At 48.7% G+C, this 19,880-nt stretch overlaps 1 protein-coding gene across 6 annotated transcripts in view; it reads left to right on the top strand.

Annotated features, from left to right (window-relative positions):
• NAV2 (neuron navigator 2) overlaps positions 1–19,880 on the top strand; it is a 399,361-nt gene that overhangs the window by 227,637 nt on the left and 151,844 nt on the right. For all 6 annotated transcript variants that reach the window (XR_011995074.1, XM_072725405.1, XM_072725403.1 and 3 more), the window contains 2 exons: positions 5,520–5,628; positions 7,544–7,933. Coding sequence is in view for 5 of the 6 variants with exons in the window: in XM_072725405.1 (XP_072581506.1) it covers positions 5,520–5,628; positions 7,544–7,933 (499 nt within the window). In the remaining variant the exon portion in view is untranslated. The remainder of the gene's footprint in view (positions 1–5,519; positions 5,629–7,543; positions 7,934–19,880) is intronic.

Genomic DNA, 19,880 nt, shown 5'->3' with positions numbered 1-19,880 from the left:
CTGGAGGGCACGGACCCAGCTTGATTCGAAGTTAGTTTACTGTTGCATTGATGGATGAGCTAAACAAACTTTTCTTTTTCTTTTTTTTTTTTTTTTTATTATTTTCCTTCTCTTCTTTTTTGCCCTATCCTCTCTCACACAATTCACTCCCTTGTCCCCAGAGTTGCAAATAAGTCTCTTACTGATTAGAAAATCCTATTTTAATATCTATTCCATTTTGTTCATGTACGTAGGGCATCTGGGCTGCTGTGACACTTAACCTTGAATTTTCTTGTTTTCTTGTTCGCCTGCGTGGCTCAGTAGGCTAAGCATCTGGCTTTGGCTCAGGTCGTGATCCCAGGGTCCCAGGATCGAGCCCCACATCAGGAGTCTGCTTCTCCTTCTGCCTCTCACCTGGCTTGTGCTCTGTCTCACTCTCTCTTTCAAATAAATAAATAAAGTCTTAAAAAAATTTTTTTAAAGATCTTGAGCCTCCTTGTTTACTCTTCAGACAAAGTCACTTTCTTTCTTTCTTTTTTTTTTTTTTAGATTTTATTTATTGATCATAGACATAGAGAAAGAGGCAGAGACACAGGCAGAGGGAGAAGCAGGCTCCATGCAGGGAGCCCGATGCGGGACTCGATCCCGGGTCTCCAGGATCGTGCCCTGGGCCAAAGGCAGGCATATTAAACCGAGATAAAGTCACTTTCAAACAGGATCTAGAACTATAAAATACTGTCTTTTTTTTTTTTTCTTTCTCGTGTGGAAGCACTGATTGAAAATGCATTCTTGGCTTCCTCCATTAATCGGAAAGAAGAGTACAGCATGCCTCTTTTACCAAAAAAGAAACAAACAAGCAAATCTAAATTTTACTTAAGTAAACCTAGATGATGCTGATTTTAGGGGTATTATGGGAAAACATAAACTCCACAGTTGTCATGTAGTGACCTCCACAGGTATCGATTTATTAACCTTACACTGTCACAGTCTTAAAGGAGAAAAGTTGACATGTGAGTTTGGATTCCTATTGTGGCACATTTTGAGTTACCACCTCCTCTGTCTTCCCCGGTCCCCAGCTCTGTACCCTCTGTTCCAGCAACTTCTAATCAGGGAAGTAAGTGGTAAACCACATATTTAGCAGTGGTTGTGTTATTCCTCGCATATCTTACCACTTCCAGAGTTGGGTTAAAAATTGAATCCATGTTTAAAATCCACTTATTAGACTAAATACCCATGACCACACCATTTTAATAGCCACATTACAGCTGGGGAATTGGTCTGCAGCCCACGTGATGGAATCGTACCCATCTCACCATTAGCTCCGAGTATTCATTTCAGAGGATCTGAGCGATTTAACTGTTTCCTTCTGGTTCTGCCGGCCGGGCACAGTGACGGGGCCAACTTTGCAAGCCATTTACAAGTGATCCATCTTGCAAGTGGCTCAGGGCCCCACATTTGGGATTGATTTTGCGCTTCCTTCTCTCCAAGCTTTGTAGCCCCCTTGCATCTGAGGACATGAATAGCCCAGCAAAAGCCCCGCTACGAGCAGGGCGTGGCGTTCGGCGACTGCTCAGGTCTCCGCACGCATTCCAGACCGTGTTCTTATGTGCACACATCAAAGGAGCTGGGCCAGTGCTCCCAGAGCCCGGCATGTATCAGATGTGTGTCCCGCGGAGTAGCGGGGATTCGTGTCAGACGCTGAGGCTCGGCAAAATTCACATTTGAAAAGCAGAAGCAGCAGCCAGAGAACATTCCACATCACACTTACATTTCAGAGTGACAGATTACAGCCTGTGATCTTTCACCAGTTTTCCTCTTTCTCCATGTGTCTCCTCTGCAACAGGCCTGTGCGGCCAAGGAGTTGCGCAGAGAACCTGAGGTGCTGCAGTTGGTTTGGGGGACAGATCTGTGCAGCCAGTCTTGCCTGATCAAGCACTCTGCTTTCTATGAAGTCTGGTGGCATGGGTTGCTGCTGGGGAATTTTGTTTTTCCTTTTTCCTTCCTTTCTTTCTCTCTCTCCTTTTTTTTTCTGATCGGAATCAGAGTAGCCTGTCTGCACTGAAGCAGTAGAAATCACAAGTGTGACTATACTGGGAATTATTTTATGGAGACAATGAATAGTAGGACAAGGTTAAATGAACTTATCCACAGCTGATCCCTGGAAATGACAATGAGTAGTAGGTTTATTTGGAAACATTCAGGGGACGCCTGGATGAGTCCGTGGGTTGAGCATCTGACTCTTGATTTGGGCTCAGGTCGTGTCTCATGCTGCTGAGATCAAGCCCTGCTTTAGGCTCTGCGCTGAGCACGTGGAGCCTGCTTAATAGTCTTTCTCTCCTCCTCCTTCTCCCCTGCCCCCACTCACATTATCTCTCAAAAAAAGAAAATGGAAAAAAAGGAAATGAACATTTAGGAGACTATTTGACCAATTGCTCTGCTCTTCCCCTCCTGAGGTGGAGAATCAGATGGATTTCCATGTTTCCCCATGGTGCTCTGTCATTTACATGGTGCTGTGCGTTACAGCTGAGCCCTGCATCTTGGGTCGTGGGGTTAGAAGGGAGCGCGCACACCTGTTTATTATCTGGTCCATGGATCCCTTCTGTCCGTCACTGATGAAAAAAGTCTTTCAGTCTCTGCCTGAATATTCGTGACAGGAGGTTATTTCTTCATGAGGCAGCCCTTCCATTTTTTTTGTTGACTTTAGTAACAGAATTCTTTATTCCTTCCTTTCTAATCACTGGATATAAGCCATCCTCCTGTAGCCCATGGATAATTTCCATCTTTTGTCATACAACGGCTTCTTCCTTCAGCCGGGTTCCTCCCAGGTTCGTCTTATAACACCCTGACATCCTCCAAATTCAGGCCTACGTGATCAGAATGGGGCGTTGTATCCATCACGGCCAGTGGCCTAAGGGAGGGCTGACCTTGCAGATATAGGAGAGCCACAGAGAGACACGGAATAGCTCCAGATCTCTGTGTATGAGCAGAAGTGGCCTCTATTTCCACCGGAGCACGGCTGTGTTTTTATTTTGTTCAGGCTGTGAGTTGGTAGGGCAGTCTCACATCGTCTAAGGAGGCACAATTGACAACAGGATGCCATCACCTAAGCAAGGCAGGTGTGTTACAGGTTTGCCTTTCTGCTTTGCTCTTGGAATATAGTGTGTGTAGAGCTCTGAGGGGAGCAGACATTTCCCAGCAGAACCCCCCGCACCCTACCCCTGGCCTGAGGGAAACAGGAAACTCGAGTCCAACAAGCCAGGTATATCATTTTGTGCCAGGCATATCATATGCATCTTCATTTGATCCTCCAACCGACCCTTTCAGGGAAGGTTTTTGTTCCCATTTTACAGATGGCTTTCAGAAAGATAAGTGACTTACTCAAAGTCAAGTGGCTAATCAGCAGCAGTGCCAGGATTCAGGCCTTTATCTGTTGAAATGCAGAGAGTCTGTGCTTTATCTTTAACTCTGCGCTGACCACACATTTTTAGACAATAAATACATCTCAGGCATCTATGGATTTGTGTGACGGTTACTAAGAGTAAGGGTGAGATACCATCCCATCTTGAACATCTTTGAATGTCTAAAGGAGAGTTAGTGGGCAGACATGTCAATTAGGAGAGACTTGGAGAAATAAGTATAATTATGATGCTTTGGTATGTGATTAAGTTAACACATTAATTTGAAAGCGTGTGCCTAGATTTAGCTTTGGTAAATACATGTGTGCTGCGGAGGCTAGAGCTGTCCAAAGGCTCAATACCTTTTTGGCCTTTGGCTGTAGCTAGGATGCGGCCAAACTGTCAGCAAATGATCTTACCTCATGGCCCCAGGAGACGGACACAGGTACATTTTTCCAGGGCCACACGGGGAAGGTAAGTAGACATTCATCCCTGCTTTCATTTCAAAACACACACGTAGATGTATTTCTAACTAATTGGGTGGGAAATGCAAGCTGGACCACTTTCCAGATAAGAGCAAAATGCCTTGCAACTTTCTCTTGGTTCAAAAGAGGGAGAAAATTGAAACCACTTGGCATTTGCAAGGACAAGAGAGTTGGCTACAGCAAATTTCCTCCATAAAATCACTCATGTATTGTTCGGTCCATCTGCCAGCCTCCAGGCACCACCGTGTCGAGAACAACCCTATGGAAGCTGTTCCGTCTCAGGAAGGAAGTCGGTTCTATGACGTTTCTTAGCTGCCTATTGCCTTATTAATGACAACCGCTGGGAGTTTTACTTAGCATCTGATGTAACTCCCACTCGCCACTGCCCCTGTGTACTGCATTTGACGCGGAAATTTCTTTCAAAATGTTGCTTGACGCTTGAGATAGTCACGGGCTTTTTTTTTTTCTTTTTTAAGATTTTATTTATTTATTCATGGGGGGTTGGGCAGAGACACAGGCAGAGGGAGAAGCAGGCTCCCTGCAAGAAGCCCGATGTGGGACTCGATCCTGGATCCCGCCCTGAGCCGAAGGCAGATGCTCAACGGCTGAGCCACCTAGGCTTCCCAGTCACAGGCTTTTAAAGAGCGTTGACCATGGTTCTGTAGTCTTCTTGGCCCTCCTTGGAATTACTCCGAGGGAAAGATATCTGCTTCCTTTCATCATTCTTATACTTACTCCCCATCTCCTCTGCGCCATCTAAGCCCAAACAAAGCACAAGAGCCAGTGAACCCAGAGCAGGTGACTCTTGAGGGCACGTGTGTGGCCTGTTTCTCCTGGGAACACTTGGGCCAGCTCAGCCTCCACCTGGCCAGGTGTCCTGCGGAAAATCTCGCCCAGAGAATGGAAGTCTCTTGTCCCCTCCCCCCGAAGAAAAGCCCTCGGCCTTCTTGCTGGCTTCCCGCCCCGCAGCAGCAGCTGGTATGAGTTGGTGCTCGAGGTGGGCGCTGTGCTCAGGGCCTCCCCAGGCCCTCTCCCACCGAGTCCCCACAGCTGCCCTATGAGCTGGGTACTCTCGCTGTCTTCATTTTAGTACCATGGAATCTGAAGCACGGAGAGGGTCAGCACCTTCCCCACAATCACACAGCCAGTGATTCAGAGGAACCAGAATTTGAGGTGACATAGTAAATCTAACAGGAAGAGGCAAGCCTCTCTCTGTAGAAATACTTGTGATTAGGAAATAAAGATCTTTCAGCCACTGTGCACATCCCAGTCATGAAGTAGGGCTAGTAGATAGCATGTTATCACCAATGGGTGAGCAAATAAAATGCCTCACCCACACTTTGGCATGGGCAGGGGATGATTCGCAGGGAGTGCTTAGACCTAACTTACGTGTGTTCCTTTATTGGAGACGGTTCAAAAATGTACCCCAGACTAGGTGCCTTGCTTCTCCTACAAGCTAGACGTTACCTACTTCAGGAGAGACCTGGAAGGAGAAGAAAGACTTCTTAGGTTTAACAACTCACTTGGTCGTCCATCCTCCCATTCGTTCTCAAATCCTTAAGCGCCCACAGTGAGCCAGGCCCTGAGCCTGGAACACACTGCGTTTCATGGAGCTCATGATCAATCAGAGAATTTAAAGTCTTGACCCTCCTCTTTCCAGGGGAAGATCCTGAGGCTCGGCGTCTGCGAACGGTGAAGAACATCGCTGACCTGCGGCAGAATTTGGAGGAGACCATGTCTAGTTTACGGGGGACTCAGGTCACGCACAGGTACCGAAAGCGTGAATTTCTTCGCCAAATTGCAGGCAGCCTGGTTTTCACGCAGCTTCTCCCGTGTGTGTGCATGCCACTAGCAGGGCGGTTTGGCTAATAATGGAGTAGATACCTTTGATCCCCAGATGTGCTGGAACTCACAGAGAATGTCATACGACGTGCGGAAGAGAACTGTCAGGAGCAAAAATTAGTGTAGACTAGTTCCTCCCCAAAGCAGAAGCTGACTAATCGGCTCGACGGTGGATATTGTAGACCGGTTCCATTTAAGTTTCGCTTTCCTTGCATTTTCCAAGCCTGTAGTGTGCTGTTCAAATGAGCAGGTGAACTGTACTTGACCTGCGTGATAAAGCAAATAACTTAAATTCCTACCGAGTCCTCTGATACACAACACTCTGTAACGTTGTTAGTCATGCCCGCGTGTAGATCACGTAAGGAAATATTTATAAGAACCTATGATCATGTTTAAACTATGATTTAGTTGGATGGAATCTAGGATTACATTGGAAACATTCATCAGGTTGTTTTCATTGTTGAGCAAGAAGCTGAAGAGGATGCAACCCTCAGACACCCCTTGGTGGATTTTGGCAGAACCAAGCTTTACGGTTGGTGTTGGGCTTTGATAATGAAGGCGAAGTCCTGGTTATCCCAGTGAACTCCCAGGGTGTCTCCTGTGTGTCTCCGATTTCAGTCTCTTTGATAAACGAAGAGAGCAAGGGGACAGCAGGGCTTCCGCACTCCCGGCAGCTTTGGCAAATCGGGATGAAGGACTGTGAGTTCTGTCTTAAAGAAGACGGGCCTGAACCTTGGGGGTCCCCTAAGTAGGAGGATAGGAAGGACGTTTCTAGGATCGAAGGGAAACAAAAACAGTTGAGGCACCAAACTCGTTCTTCCGGAGGACGGTACACTTAGGGGGTGGTACTGTGGTGGCCCCTCCCCACCAAACCTTTAGGTATGTGATGGCATGGAGCCACCCACTGGACCCTGTGCCTCTGTGATCCTCTTTGGAGGACGAAACATCCTCTCTCCACCCTAATCACCAAAAGTGACTTGCTGGGGGATGTGACTGTTCAATGGCTTTCTTGGCATGGGCTAGGATGGTGATGACGACAGTGGGGGGGGGGGGGACCTTCAGTGGTTTTTCTGCAGGAAATACCGTCTCTGCTCAGTCGGGAGACCCCAGCACGCTCTGCGGAGGTACACTGACCAGCGTACTTGTACCACAAGAGCTGCAGGGCCGGAAAGAGTGGGTGCGGGAGGGTTTCCAAGGGCCAGGGATGAGCTCAGTCTCCTGGCAGATGCAGGTGCTTGTAATTCAGGCATCCTCAGTGGACCTCAAGTCGGGGTATTGACTACTCTCCCAGCCTTTTACCCTCAGAGTGTAGTTGTCCTTTAGGATAAAATGTGGGAGAAGCCAAAGAGTGGAGGAAATTTTGCTTAGAGTTAGGAAATCAGGGTTCTTCCCACCTGCTTGGTCCAGAGGGAGCTGAGCATGTGACAGGTGACACTGGGAGCTCCGGAGTAGAAGCGGGAGCTGCGACACAGTGTCTGAGAACCTGCATGCTCTTGGGGACTTAACGGGCCTCTCGTTGTCGTTTCATCATTTTCTCTTGTCTTTCTTGGGCTCCAATAGTTAAGACCATTTAATGAAAGTAACTGGTAGTGGGTTATCTCGTACCATGTCTGAGGGGGGAAGTCTCTGCTGGCCTTGGCAGTGTTCCGCAGATGTGCACCAGCATCTTTGCGTTATTCACAGAGGACACACGCCGCGTGGTACATGCGTGGCTGTTATTTGATCCTATTTTGTGGATGGGAAATAGTTCATAATTCCAAAAAGAATTTCAAGAGCCTGTAAACCGCAAAGGATACGAAGCCCGTGGGGGGGTCTAAGCCAAGGCCGGTTTTATGTTTTCAGCACGTTGGAAACCACATTTGACACCAACGTCACCACGGAGATAAGCGGGCGCAGCATCCTCAGCTTGACGGGCAGACCCACCCCCCTGTCCTGGAGACTCGGCCAGTCCAGCCCTCGGCTCCAGGCGGGCGACGCCCCCTCTATGGGCAACGGGTACCCACCTCGAGCCAACGCCAGCCGGTTCATCAACACCGAGTCGGGCCGCTACGTGTACTCTGCCCCTCTGAGGAGGCAGCTGGCCTCCAGGGGAAGCAGCGTGTGCCACGTGGACGTGTCCGACAAGGCTGCAGAGGAGATGGACCTGGAAGGCATCCGCATGGACGCCCCCGGCTACATGAGTGACGGGGACGTCCTGAGCAAGAACATCCGCACGGACGACATCACAAGCGGGTGAGTACCCGGGCTGCTCTCTTCCGCGGGGCGCGGAGGCTCGGCAGCTGGTTCCTCTTTTGTAGGGCTTTGTTTAAAGTTCTCCGACGGAGATCAAGCTGTCTACTTCACTTTCTGCTCTGTCAGAGGCCGTGTTGGGGCGGAGGGGACCCTTCTGGGCTGCGAGTCACCAGACGCGGGCTGCAGGCCAGGCTTTCGCCGGTGACCAGCCGGGGGGTCCTAGCAAGGCTCCACCAGCAGCCAGGGTGACTTATGGAAACAGCCTGTGATGCTGGTCCTTTATTTGATTTATTATTTTTTTAAGATTTTATGTATTTATTCATGAATGACAGAGAGGCAGAGACACAGGCAGAGGGAGAAGCAGGCTCCATGCAGGGAGCCCGATGTGGGACTCGATCCCAGGACCCCGGGATCACGCCCTGAGCTGAAGGCAGATGCTCAACTGCTGAGCCACCCAGGCGTCCCTGTGTCTCTGGTTTTCTATAAGCACAAACCATAATCACATATACCTGTTACTAAACTCAAACTGCATTGTACTTTAACCTTTTTATTATTATCTGGAAGACTTTTGGTATCCAGCATGGCCTCAAGATTATCACCATCAGTTCCCACTGTACTATGCTCCCGAAGTATTTTTGAGTTATTTTGAGATTTTGTGTGTGTGTGTGTGTGTGTGTGTGTGTGTGTGTGTGAGATCCTGTAAGAGTTGATTTTTTATTTTTTTTATTTTATTTTTATTTTATTTTTATTTTTTATTTTTTGTAAGAGTTGATTTTATTGTCAAGCCAGTCTTAACCCTTAATAGGTGGGGTCTGGTCTTGATGCAGTATTGACAGTTTCCACACGGTGGAGACGTTGAAACGCTGTCCGCAGAACCTTAGTGGCATCCCGGGGACGTCCCAGTTAGTGCCTCAACGGTGAACCTTTATCCCAGCGAAACAGCGCGAGTGTTTACATTGCAGTTCCTGCCTCGGGAAGCCGTACACTTTTAGCAAGTGAGATATGCTCAGAGCAAGTGTAGATAAAAGTACAGAAATGTAAGCAAACCACCCAATTATTGAAATTGGAGAACTCTGGTCTGGTTTTTCTTCTCCATTTCTTTTAACGTAAGAACTTCTCCTTCAAGATGAGGAGGGCGGAAGCCCAGATGGTATCGAATGCTCCGTTGAGTTGTAACACTCTGGAACACTCCATGGAAATGCATGTGAGTTTCTGCTTTGGGGCCAAGTTACCCGTTTCCCTTCATATACTGGGTCCAGGGCAGCTTTAATGCCCTTCGTGCTCATTTCTTCTTCCTCTTATACACACGACGACACGTAGGCCTTGAAGGACGGGGCTCTTCTTCTGTGCTTGGGGAGATCTGCTGAGTTAAGTCCTACCCCTGAAGCAGTTGATGTGGTGGAAAGAAAACAGACTGAGACGTCAAACCAAGCTGGAGCCCTGCTCTGCCCCTTGCAAGCGCCGCGACATTCGGTGCATCACTTCACTGCCCCTGAGCCTTGCAGCGCTGCAATTAATACGGTCTTTAACCTTCCACAATTAGATCTTTCTCTCTGAGGTTGTATCTGATTAATGGCAGGTATCTGATGAAGACACAGTTTCAGACACGGTCTAGATGTCTTATCAACCTCAAACATCCAGACACTTGAAAACAGTGAGATGATTAAAGTTTTCATCCAGATGCTTGTTTGGCTTAGTGGGAACAGCCTTGATGTATGAGTAATACATAAATCTCTTTGGGGACACTTTAAGGAAAGTTTTTGTGAAAGTTTACAGTGAGTTTATTTAGAGTGCCTGATGTAGAAGTAAAATTCTAGTTTCTGAAAACCTATGACCTTGGTGGGTTGTTTTTTGTTTTTTGTTTTTGTTTTTTAGTTTAAATGATACATTGGACCCCAGCTTGGTATTTAGCAGCTGTTTTTCCCCCCGTCTCTAGTTCATTGTCTCTACTGGCTACGTGTGCAAGTGCACCTGTGTGCATCATTCAGTTCTCCCTAAGATGAGGCTGAAATTACTTTATTTCTGTTGAGTCTTGCTAAGAACCTAATAGCAAATGCCTTTTGTCTTTGTGAGTGGGTATTTATTAAACTCTTCCATTGCATTTGGTATGCCCTCGGCATGTCTGAGTACTTCACAAGTTGTCGCCGGACCTCACCACTTCCTTTTATTAGACTGATAAATCGGGCTTTGGCTGTACTTAATGGAAAAGAAATTAAAATAACAGACGAAGATGTCTCTTGCTAAGTTTTGATCTGTGAAGTCAATCCATTTACTGATCTTCTAAAAATTCAAAGTGCCATATGGTATAGAATAAAATTAAAGGGACAGACTTAGCATCCATATGTTTGGAAAGAGGATTTTTTTTTTCTTTTCAAAGGAGGCACTGAGTTGTATCCTGTTCCAAAGCATACATCCCTTCCTAGGGGAAAAAATGATCATTTAAATTTAATGTCAGAAATTTTTCCAAGAACCTTTGATGGCTTCCCATTTCTGGTGGGAACAGATCTCAGCTGAACGTGGGAGGCTCTTTATGGTCTTTTCATCATCTGCCCGCCCTGCCTTAGCGCTGGCCACATCCCACTTCACGTGCCTCATGCTCATCACTGCTCTGATCAGTACCAAAGGCTGTGTCCTGCATGTGTAACACTTGGTGCTTCAGGATGTGGCTCTTTCTCCATGATGGTGTTCCTTTTTCCCCTCAAGCCCATCTGACTGATCTGAAAAAATAAACACCTCCAAAAACATAATAAAAGAAACACCTCCTCCGTGATGCGCTCCCGAAGTCCCCAGCCAGAGTTAGCTCTGTGTGTTTCGCAGTCTGTGTCTGTGTCTGTCTCTCTGTCCTCCCCCAAAGGTGAAGCTCCTGGAAGGCAGGCAGTGCCCCTTACTTTTCGGAACTCAGAGACTTACAAGTAGGTATTTGATGAATATCTGTGCCTGGTCTGCGCTCTGCTACCCTCGCAGGACCTTGGGCTTGTGGAGCTTGACCCCGCCAGCTGTGAAACTCAGTGATTCTATCTACACAACTTGGAGAAAAATCTGCTTCACCCCTGGTGTCTTTTTAGTGTGATGCATGCCCCATCTAGTGGCCAGCGTGAGATGCGATGCTGTGGTTGTGAGGGCTGTTTAATTCTTGTCTCCTGTTGGCTCAGGACTGAGGGCTGGTGTTCCCCGGGGCAGAGGAAGGGGCACATGTAGCAGTTGGTTTGCTTTCCAATGTGGCTTGACCTGGAGTGCAGCGTGGGAGAGAACGCAGGGCTGTGAGCTGGGTGGTCCTCCAAGCTGGCTTCGTGACGGCCGCGGTCTTCCCCGTTTAGGTGTCAGGGATTTCTCCATCAACAGATAGTGCCTGTGCACTGGCACCTGCTGGGGCTCTCGCTTCAGGAGGAGAGGCGCCCACCCCTGCTGGATCGCTCAGAGCTCCATAAATACATCAGAGTGTGTCTTAGTTCAGGCTGCTCGAGCAAAACACCACAGGCCGGGGGCTTAAGCCACAGACATGTATTTCTCACAGCCCTGGAGGCTCTAAGTCCAAGATCGGAGGGCCAGCCTGCGTGGGTTCTGGTGAGCCCCCTTCCTGGCTCGCTCTGTCCTCATGTGGCAGCAGAGGAGGCTTTGCAGTGTCCTCCTCTTCTTATAAGGACACTAACCCCATCCTGGGGGCCCCACCCTTTCCATGACCTCATTAAACCCACTTACCCCCCAGACGTAATCCAACATGTGAACAACATCCAAACGTATGAATTAGCGGGAGTTACGGAGCCACACACTTAATCTGTAACAGGGGTTCCATGCTTGCATACATCATTTGCACATGCAACACCTGCATTTAGATTGCTTTTTCCATCGTTGCTGCCCCATCACCTCTTCCCAGAAGCTTTCCATGATTCCTGTCTAAGCTCAGGCAGTGGTTATTTCCTCTAAATTTGACTTACCCATAATAGAGCTGATAATACTACCTCAGAATTACTATAAATGTGTGTGTGTGTATCAAATCAAACAAGGCACCTGTACAAAATATATTTTTTATTCTATTTTATTTTTTTATGCTTTTAAAGATTTTATTTATTTATTTGAGAGTGAGTGAGCAAGCACGAGGGAGCACAGAGGGGAGAGGGAGAGGGAAAGGGAGAAGCAGACTCCCTGCTGAACAGGGAGCCCGATGTGGGACTTGGTCCCAGGACCCTGGGGTCATGACCTGAGCCGAAGGCGGATGCTTCACCGGCTGAACCACCCAGACACCCCCAAAGTATTTTTCAGACTGTTTCAGTGTGTCGATTGTGAAGAAAGGACAGAACCCATACCTGTTACAAGCTCTTAAAGGTGAAAGTCAGATCTGTCGTAGATGTTCCTGTATCTTCATCAGTCGGCACGATGCCTGTTCTATAGTAAGTAGTCAGTAAGTGCTCGTTGAGTGAATGCTACACCGGGCCGTCAGCGGTGTGAGCCCAATCCCATGGCCCTGGAGGAGTGGCTTGAGATCGAAGCCCCTTGAGCTTCAGGCCCAGCCTTGGCATCTGTCCTCTCCTTGGCCCTATCTTGTGCTGTCATTCCACACCTCTGGCCACCTCCATCACAGTGAGCTGGACCTTGACGGTACAGGAAAAAGGAGACCGCCCACCACACGAGGGCACATGCTGGGGGATTGTGGAGGTGGAGGTCCTGTTCTCCTCTTCCTTCCTCAATGACTGTCATGGACAGAAGTGGGAGATATTTTTCTCCAGGCCAGCGTAGATCACAGCAGACGGGGCCATGAGTCAAAAAGCACCAGTATCGTGAAAGGCTCTTTCTTATCTGGTAAATGGTTCTCATGGTCTGTCCAGACCAGACCTGAAGTGACCTTGCTAGGCTGTTGTTCCTGGCAAAGTGATAGGAGAGGAAGCCAAAATACCCCTTAGAGCCAAAATGCACCCTGGAGCCAAGACAAATGAGTTTAGGTGAGGCTGTCCTGAAAGGCCCTGGGTCGTCGCAGGGTATGGCAGGCGCCTCTGGGATGTGGAAAGGATGGGCTCTTGTTTCTCCGGGTTGATCCCTCTGCAACGATCTTGCCGATTCATAAGGTCCTTAGAAGGCACAGCAAGACCAGGTTGCCGGTCAGCCCCTGGGCAGGTTCTGCTGGGGTTCAAAGTGTCTTGCTGTCTTGGAAATGCAGACTCAGCTCCGTAGACAGACCTTGGGCAAGTCCCTCGTTCCCCATGCACCACCATCCTCTTAACGTGCACGTGCCTCCACATGCACACGGACACACACCCACTTATAAACCATCAGCGGAGCTCCAGCATGAAGCCACAAGCCCAGAGTAGCCCAGTAGGCTGTCGACGGAGCTGGGCCAGGTCCCAGTGTTGGGGTCTTTTCATTCTTCTCTGCTTCCCTCAGCATTTCCTCGCTGACAGGTCTTAATGGTGTATGAATTCACAGAAACCATAAATCCTTTTGCCCTGTCTGACATTTTCCCTGGTGTTAAATATCCCGGGCAAGTACAGTGGCCCCTGTTTCATAAGAAGCTCTCTTCAGAGTAAGCGAGCACAGGGTGTCGTGCAGGGGGCAGGATTAATTTCCCCAAGTGTTGCAGAACAAGTGACAGCTTCCCCTGCCTGGTTGTGAGGTCATCTGACGTGGGCGCTTCGATGGATGGATGGCCCTGGCTACCAAGATCAGTTGTCCCTGAGGGCCGGGGAGGCTTTAGCTGGGTCCTCCTTCCATCCACGGTCGACCCTCTTGATTTACTGAGTGTGGGAAATCTATCAGCCCTTATTGGCAGCTGGGTAGGCAGTTTTATCAGAGAAGAAAGAACAGTCGAGCGGACAACAGGCTGAAAGTGGAGAAAGTCCCCAGAATTCCTGAGCCTACTTCAGCCACTGTGGGTGACGATAGATGGAGGGGGCAGAGACCAGGATTTAAGAAAGATTTACTGGGAACAGCTCCATGAAATGACGTGTGGTCCAGCTTCGGCATGGGCAGCCGAGACCGCCACTCATAACTAATAACAAATGTTGGCCTCGTAATTTATGGGGAAGAGAGGGGAAGGGGGGCATGTCTTGTCTTCTCAGGAAACCAGGCCCTGACTTCTTGAGAATTTCCTAGCTTGCTTTGGGATTTGAATCCCTTCCTACCTTCCCCCTCACTCCCCTCGCTCCCCTCCCTCCACCTTTCTGCAGGAAAGGAGAGGGAAAAGGGAATAAAACCGGGTGCTTTGGGAGGAGAAAGCCATATCTCAGGCTTCCTTGAAGGATCCTTGAAGGGGCTCTGACCACCTGCTCTGTCACTCTTACCAGCACAGGTCCCAAAGCATGGGCTTTCGTCAAGTTGGAAATGAAAGCCCCCTTAGGCCTGCCTTCTGAGGAGCCTCTAGGTAAAAGACAGTAAAATTCTATTTAAATGTGTTTATTGGATTTGTTTATGGATTAGAGACTATGCTAAAGGCTCTGAGGTCAAGAGAAATGAGCAAGACCCAGTCCCCTGGATCCTGCTGTCACAGAGGGAGGCTCATGGCACAGGGAAGTGCATATGTCATTAGATGGAGAGCCCTCGAGACCCAGCAGGGAAGCAGTGAGCTCTGTGGGGACCACTCATGGGGGATGCAGAGTGGACTAGGAGGTGGGGGCAGCAGGCAGAGCGTGGGCTGTGCGGTCCTGCCTGGATGCTGTGCCTGGCTCCAGCACCCTTAGATGTGGGTCCTCGAGCAGAGGACCCAGGGGACATTCACTACCATAGCACCCAGCAGCTGCAGCACCTTCAGGACATGTGAGCTGGGCCTTAAAGGATAAACAAGCAGCAGACCAAGGGCATGAAGACATATGGGCATGGGTGTGTTGGTTTTTTTTTTTTTTGTAATATTTTTTATTTATTTGAGAGCACAAGTGGGGTGGAGGGGTACAGGGAGAAGGAGAAGCAGACTCCTCGCTGAGCAGGGAGTCCGATGTGGGGCTCAATCCCAGGACCCCAGGATCATGCCCTGAGCCAAAGGTAGATGCTTAACGGCTGAGCCAGCCAGACGCCCCAAGTGTTTTTATGATGAGTTAGAGATTGAAGACAGGAATTGCTGGGCTCTGGTCAGAAGCTGTGAGAGTCCAGAGAGCAGTGATATGGCTCTGGGTATGGCCGAGGCTGTGGCAAGAGACGTGCAGAAGGGCCCAAGAGTTTCATGTTGAAATCAGCCTGATGTGGTTGGGCAAAGTGTATGGTGAAGGCGCCAGGGCGACTTCTAGGTTTGAGCCTGTGCTGGAAGTGGCTGGGAAAAAGTTGACATTTGTCCTTAATACCCTCCATCCCAGAATTCCCTCTTGCATGTGGGCACCCACCCAGGGCCCTCACATTGCATCAGTCCCCAAGCCAGCTCCAAGCTAGCTCCAAGCCAGCTCCAAATCAGGGCTGGCTGAGTGTTTTAAATGATTTTTTTTTAATTTTATTAATTTTTTATGTGAGATACACAGAGAGAGGCAGAGACACAGGCAGAGGGAGAAGCAGGCTCCCTGCAGGAAGCCCAATGTGGGACTCGATCCCAGGACTCCAGGGTCACACGAGAGCCAAAGGCAGTTGCTCAACCGCTGAGCCACCCAGGCTCTCCTGGCTGAGTGTTTAAGCGGAGTACAAGGCAGCCTACAGAATGCACCTCTAGGGGTTTTAAGAAAACTCCAACCCCCGTAGCCTTCCAATCCTTGCCCTGAAATAGCTCAGGGCCCAGTGGGGGAGGTTGCCCTGTTGGTCAACACTTAATTCTAACCCAAGGCAAGTGGTGATCTGTGCTAGCATTGAGAAGCAAAGTGTGGGGGCTCCTAGTAGGATCTGAGAATGGAGCAGGCCCTGCAGGGATCCTTTATGTTCTCACCTTATCCTTGGGGAAGGCAGCTTTTCTCATCTGCAAATGAGAATAGTCATGCCCGGAGCTGCCTGCCGTGGATCGTGGATCGAATGAGGTAACGCAGGAGGAATGCTGGTATGGTGTCTGGGCATTGTGAATCCTTCCGGATCATCCTCTTAGGGATGATGTTGCTGAGGTTCAGTGGGATATGATGTACATATAATACCTAGTTCAGTGTCTGGTGCAGGGTAAAAGTGTTCACTGTGTTTCATTCTCTTACATCTTTCCGTATCCTCAAATCCCAGGGAGACCTCTCTCTCGATGCGTGGGGTTTGGGGCAGGACCATAACTGATGCTCATGTGGGAAATGTGACTACCCCCAAACACTCCAGCCAACAGCCCGCATGTCAGGTTAAGAGCACTGTGCTGTGATGAATCAGGCCGAGCAAGGTGCTCCTTCCTTTCCTTCCCACCACCTGGACTGTCTGCTGTCTGGTCGGAATAGACTTCCTGCCCTTCACAAGGCCCTTCGTTGGTAGGCAGCGTCAACAAAACCCACAGCAGCTTCTGGGTATTACTCAGATTGGCCCCAGGTGCTTAACCAAGGGAACTTCCACCTGGGGTCCATTCATCAGCGCTACGAAGAGACTCTGCATTTTTCTCAAGTTAACAAATCTTTTTTTTTTTTTTTTTTAAGATTTTATTTATTCATTCATGAGAGAGAGAGAGAGAGAGAGGCAGAGACCCAGGCAGAAGGAGAAGCAGGCTCCATGCAGGGAGCCCGATGTGGGAATTGATCCTGGGACTCCAGGATCACGCATGGGCAGGCGCCAAACCGCTCAGCCACCCACGGATCCCTCAAGTTGACAAATCTTGAGCAAGTTCCACCTCCTTCCCTGGCTGTGCTCTGGCGTATCCCCAGCAGGATTTGTTCTCAGGCCTGGACCATTGGGTACTCTGTATTTGGGGGACTCACTTTTGATCACTGTAGGTCCTTCTCAGGGTAAACCTGGGACCCATGAACTCACATGGACCGAGGGGTACTTACAGGAAAAATGTGTTCCAACCCCGAAGCTCTCAGTAGATGACAGGGGATAGGGGCTAACACGTATTGCTCTCTCTGAATGCTGAGTATATTACGTTATCCCCCAGACTCAGGCTTTACATGATATTTTCATTTTACAATTAAGGAAAACGAAGACACAGGAGGATATTGTTACTTAATTGTTGTAAGCCCATGGAAGAGATGAAAAAGATGGCCTCATATCTTACTGTTTCTTTCCCTCTGTGTGCTGGAATCTCAGAGTGATTTTGGCACCTTTGTTGCTTTGCTGTGGTTGGTTATGGGGTCCTGCATCCTTCGGGATGATGCACCCTCCTTGCTGAAGTGCACTGGTCTGCAAGCCCCTAACGTACCTTGAATGGAGAGCATCGAGGTGTCACAGACCCCAAGGTCCCCTAGTTTTCCTGTTAAGCTTTGGTACAGCTCTCTAGATCTAGGGAACCCAGTCCATGTTTACTTTTATCATAAGCATATAGATCCCTGAAAATACCCTTCCCAGTTAGTTTTCAAGGGCCAGCAGCTACAGAGTGGCTCAATAGATTTATGATGGTGAGGTTGGAGAATACGAAGTTCGAGTTGAGGTGAATATGAAAAGAAACATTTGGATGAGAGGTTGGGAGTATTTTGGCCCTGAGTCAGTAAACCCATGTTGAAAGACTCAAAAAAAAAAAAAAAAAAAAAGCCATATGTGCCTTTACTCAGATCAAGATAAGAAACTGAAGTTTTCTTGGGAATTCACGATCCTCTCATCCTGCTGCTCTGGAGGCATGTATGATGGAAGAAACTTCAGGCTTTGGACTCCGAGGACCTGACTTCATGTTCTTTGCTTGCCAGTTGTGTGACCTCAGGGAGGTTGCTTCATTCTCTGCGCCTCTTCCCATCTGTTAGATGGCAGCCTACCATTTAGGTGTGTGGTGGGAAGGAAAGAGGGAGACTGTGTGTAAAATGTTTGACACACGGGATGGTGGTTCCCTTTAGTCTTCTCAGACTAGTTGCATTTATCTGCCTCACTCATTTTTTTTTTTCTCCTACTGAGAATATTCTTGCTAAGATGATCTCCTGCCTTTTCTTTTTTTTTTTTTTTTTTTCGTTTCTTATTCTTGAGAGCAGTGATCACATTTCAGCTCGCTGTGTCAGAGTTGATCTGTGTATTGGTGTCCTCCACGAAAAAAGTCGGTGTGGCAGTTCAAGTCCACAGGCCGTCTGGACGCAGAAATTCCTCCTCCTTGGGGAATATCAGCCTTTTTTTTTTCCCCCTCTTTTTTCTTTTTTTTTTTTTTTTTTTTTAATTTTTTTTTTTTTAATTTTTATTTATTTATGATAGTCACAGAGAGAGAGAGAGAGAGGCAGAGACACAGGCGGAGGAAGAAGCAGGCTCCATGCACCGGGAGCCCGATGTGGGATTCGATCCCGGGTCTCCAGGATCGCGCCCTGGGCCAAAGGCAGGCGCCAAACCGCTGCGCCACCCAGGGATCCCCTCCCCCTCTTTTTTCAACTGCTTCGATGAAGCACACCACCGCTATGGAGGGTAATCTGCTTTCCTGGAAGTCTACTGGTTTCCATGTTAATCCTCCTCTAAAAAGTACCTTTAGAGCAACGTCTAGTCTGGTGTTTGCCTCGATATCTGGTATGATGGTCCAGGTTGACTTGGAAACTAAGCATGGTCTGCAAGCAGGCCTTGTAGGATCAGTGGGGGTGAGTCATCTAGGGGCCGGAGGCAGCTACCTGTGGCCCAGAGACAGCAACACATCAGTTGTAGAAACATCTGTGAGGTCTCGAGGCTAACGCGTCCTGCCTGGGGTATGACCACAAATCAAGAGTCTGCGCATGCCTTGGAAGAATCAGTGCATCCCCAGGGTAAAAAAAAAAAAAAAAAAAAAAAAAATCTCCCTGGGACGCCTGGGTGGCTTAGTGGTTGAGCGTCTGCCTTTGGCTCAGGGTGTGATGCAGATTGCCAGGATCGAGTCCCACATCGGGCTCCCTGCAGGGAGCCTGCTTCTCCCTCTGCCTGTATCTCTGTCTCTTTCTGTGTGTCTCTCTTGAAAAAATAAATCTTGAAAAAAAAAAAAAAATCTCCCTGAGAAATGGAGGGCTTGACCTTTCCTCTTAATCCTGAAATCAGGGCAGCCTGGGAGGCTCAGTGGTTTAGCACCGCCTTTGGCCCAGGGCATGATCTTAGAGATCCAGGATCAAGTCCCAGGTCTGGCTCCCTGCATGGATGCATGGAGCCTGCTTCTCCTCCCTCTGCCTCTTTCTCTGTGTCTCTCATGAATAAAGAAAGAAAATCTTAAAAAAAAAAAAAAAAAAAAAAGTCCTGAAATCACTGTGGAGTGAGGCAGATGCCCTGGCAAGGATGCTTCTGGAGGGCTGAAAATTTTTGAGACATTCCCCCCGCCCCCACCAAAGCAGAATAAAATTCCAAGATGAAGGAGAGGGTCAGGTGTGTCTCCAGAGTCTTCAGCCCTAAATCAAGCCCGCATTTACTTCTCGATCTTCGGACAAGGGGCAGAGGGCGTCTTGGTTCTCTGCTGCCTCACCCCGTCCCGCTCCCAGGTCCCAGAGCTTGCAGCCTGTGACCTCCCAGTCCTCTGTTTTGAAATGAGAAATCTCACATACGTGGACAGTGAAGTTGGGTAAAGTCAACTCAAGTTGTCAGCAGCATGGGACAGAGTAAATGTGGTGTTGGCTCTGCAGAGAAGGGGGCGGCCAGAGGAGTCGCCTCCGGGGCCTGCCACCACCAGTCCTTCTGCTGGTCCCGCAGCGGCGGTGCCGGTGTGCGAGTTCCTGAAAGCTGGACTCGCTCTGCGGCTCTTTGATGTGCTGGGCTCTGAGCTGAGTTCTTTCCACGCATTGTCTCACTCATTCTTCACATCAGTTCTTTGAGAGAGAGGGTCTGTTTTTCATCCTCTTTTTACAGTGACGGAGCCCAAGCTCAGGGAGGTTAAATTTCTTGAACAGATCGCATGGGTAGTAACTCCTGGAACCAGGTATTTGAAAGGGCTGAATTCAAAGCCCATGTTCCAGGAACCCTGCAGTATGGCTTTGGTTGTGGCTAGATCCCACGCTCTGATCAGATGATCAGA

The sequence above is a fragment of the Vulpes vulpes genome, chromosome 11 (genome assembly GCF_048418805.1).
Source record: "Vulpes vulpes isolate BD-2025 chromosome 11, VulVul3, whole genome shotgun sequence".
NCBI lineage: Eukaryota > Metazoa > Chordata > Mammalia > Carnivora > Canidae > Vulpes > Vulpes vulpes.
The sequence above is the reverse complement of the archived record's forward strand: the minus strand, read 5'-3'. Positions and strand labels throughout refer to the sequence as shown.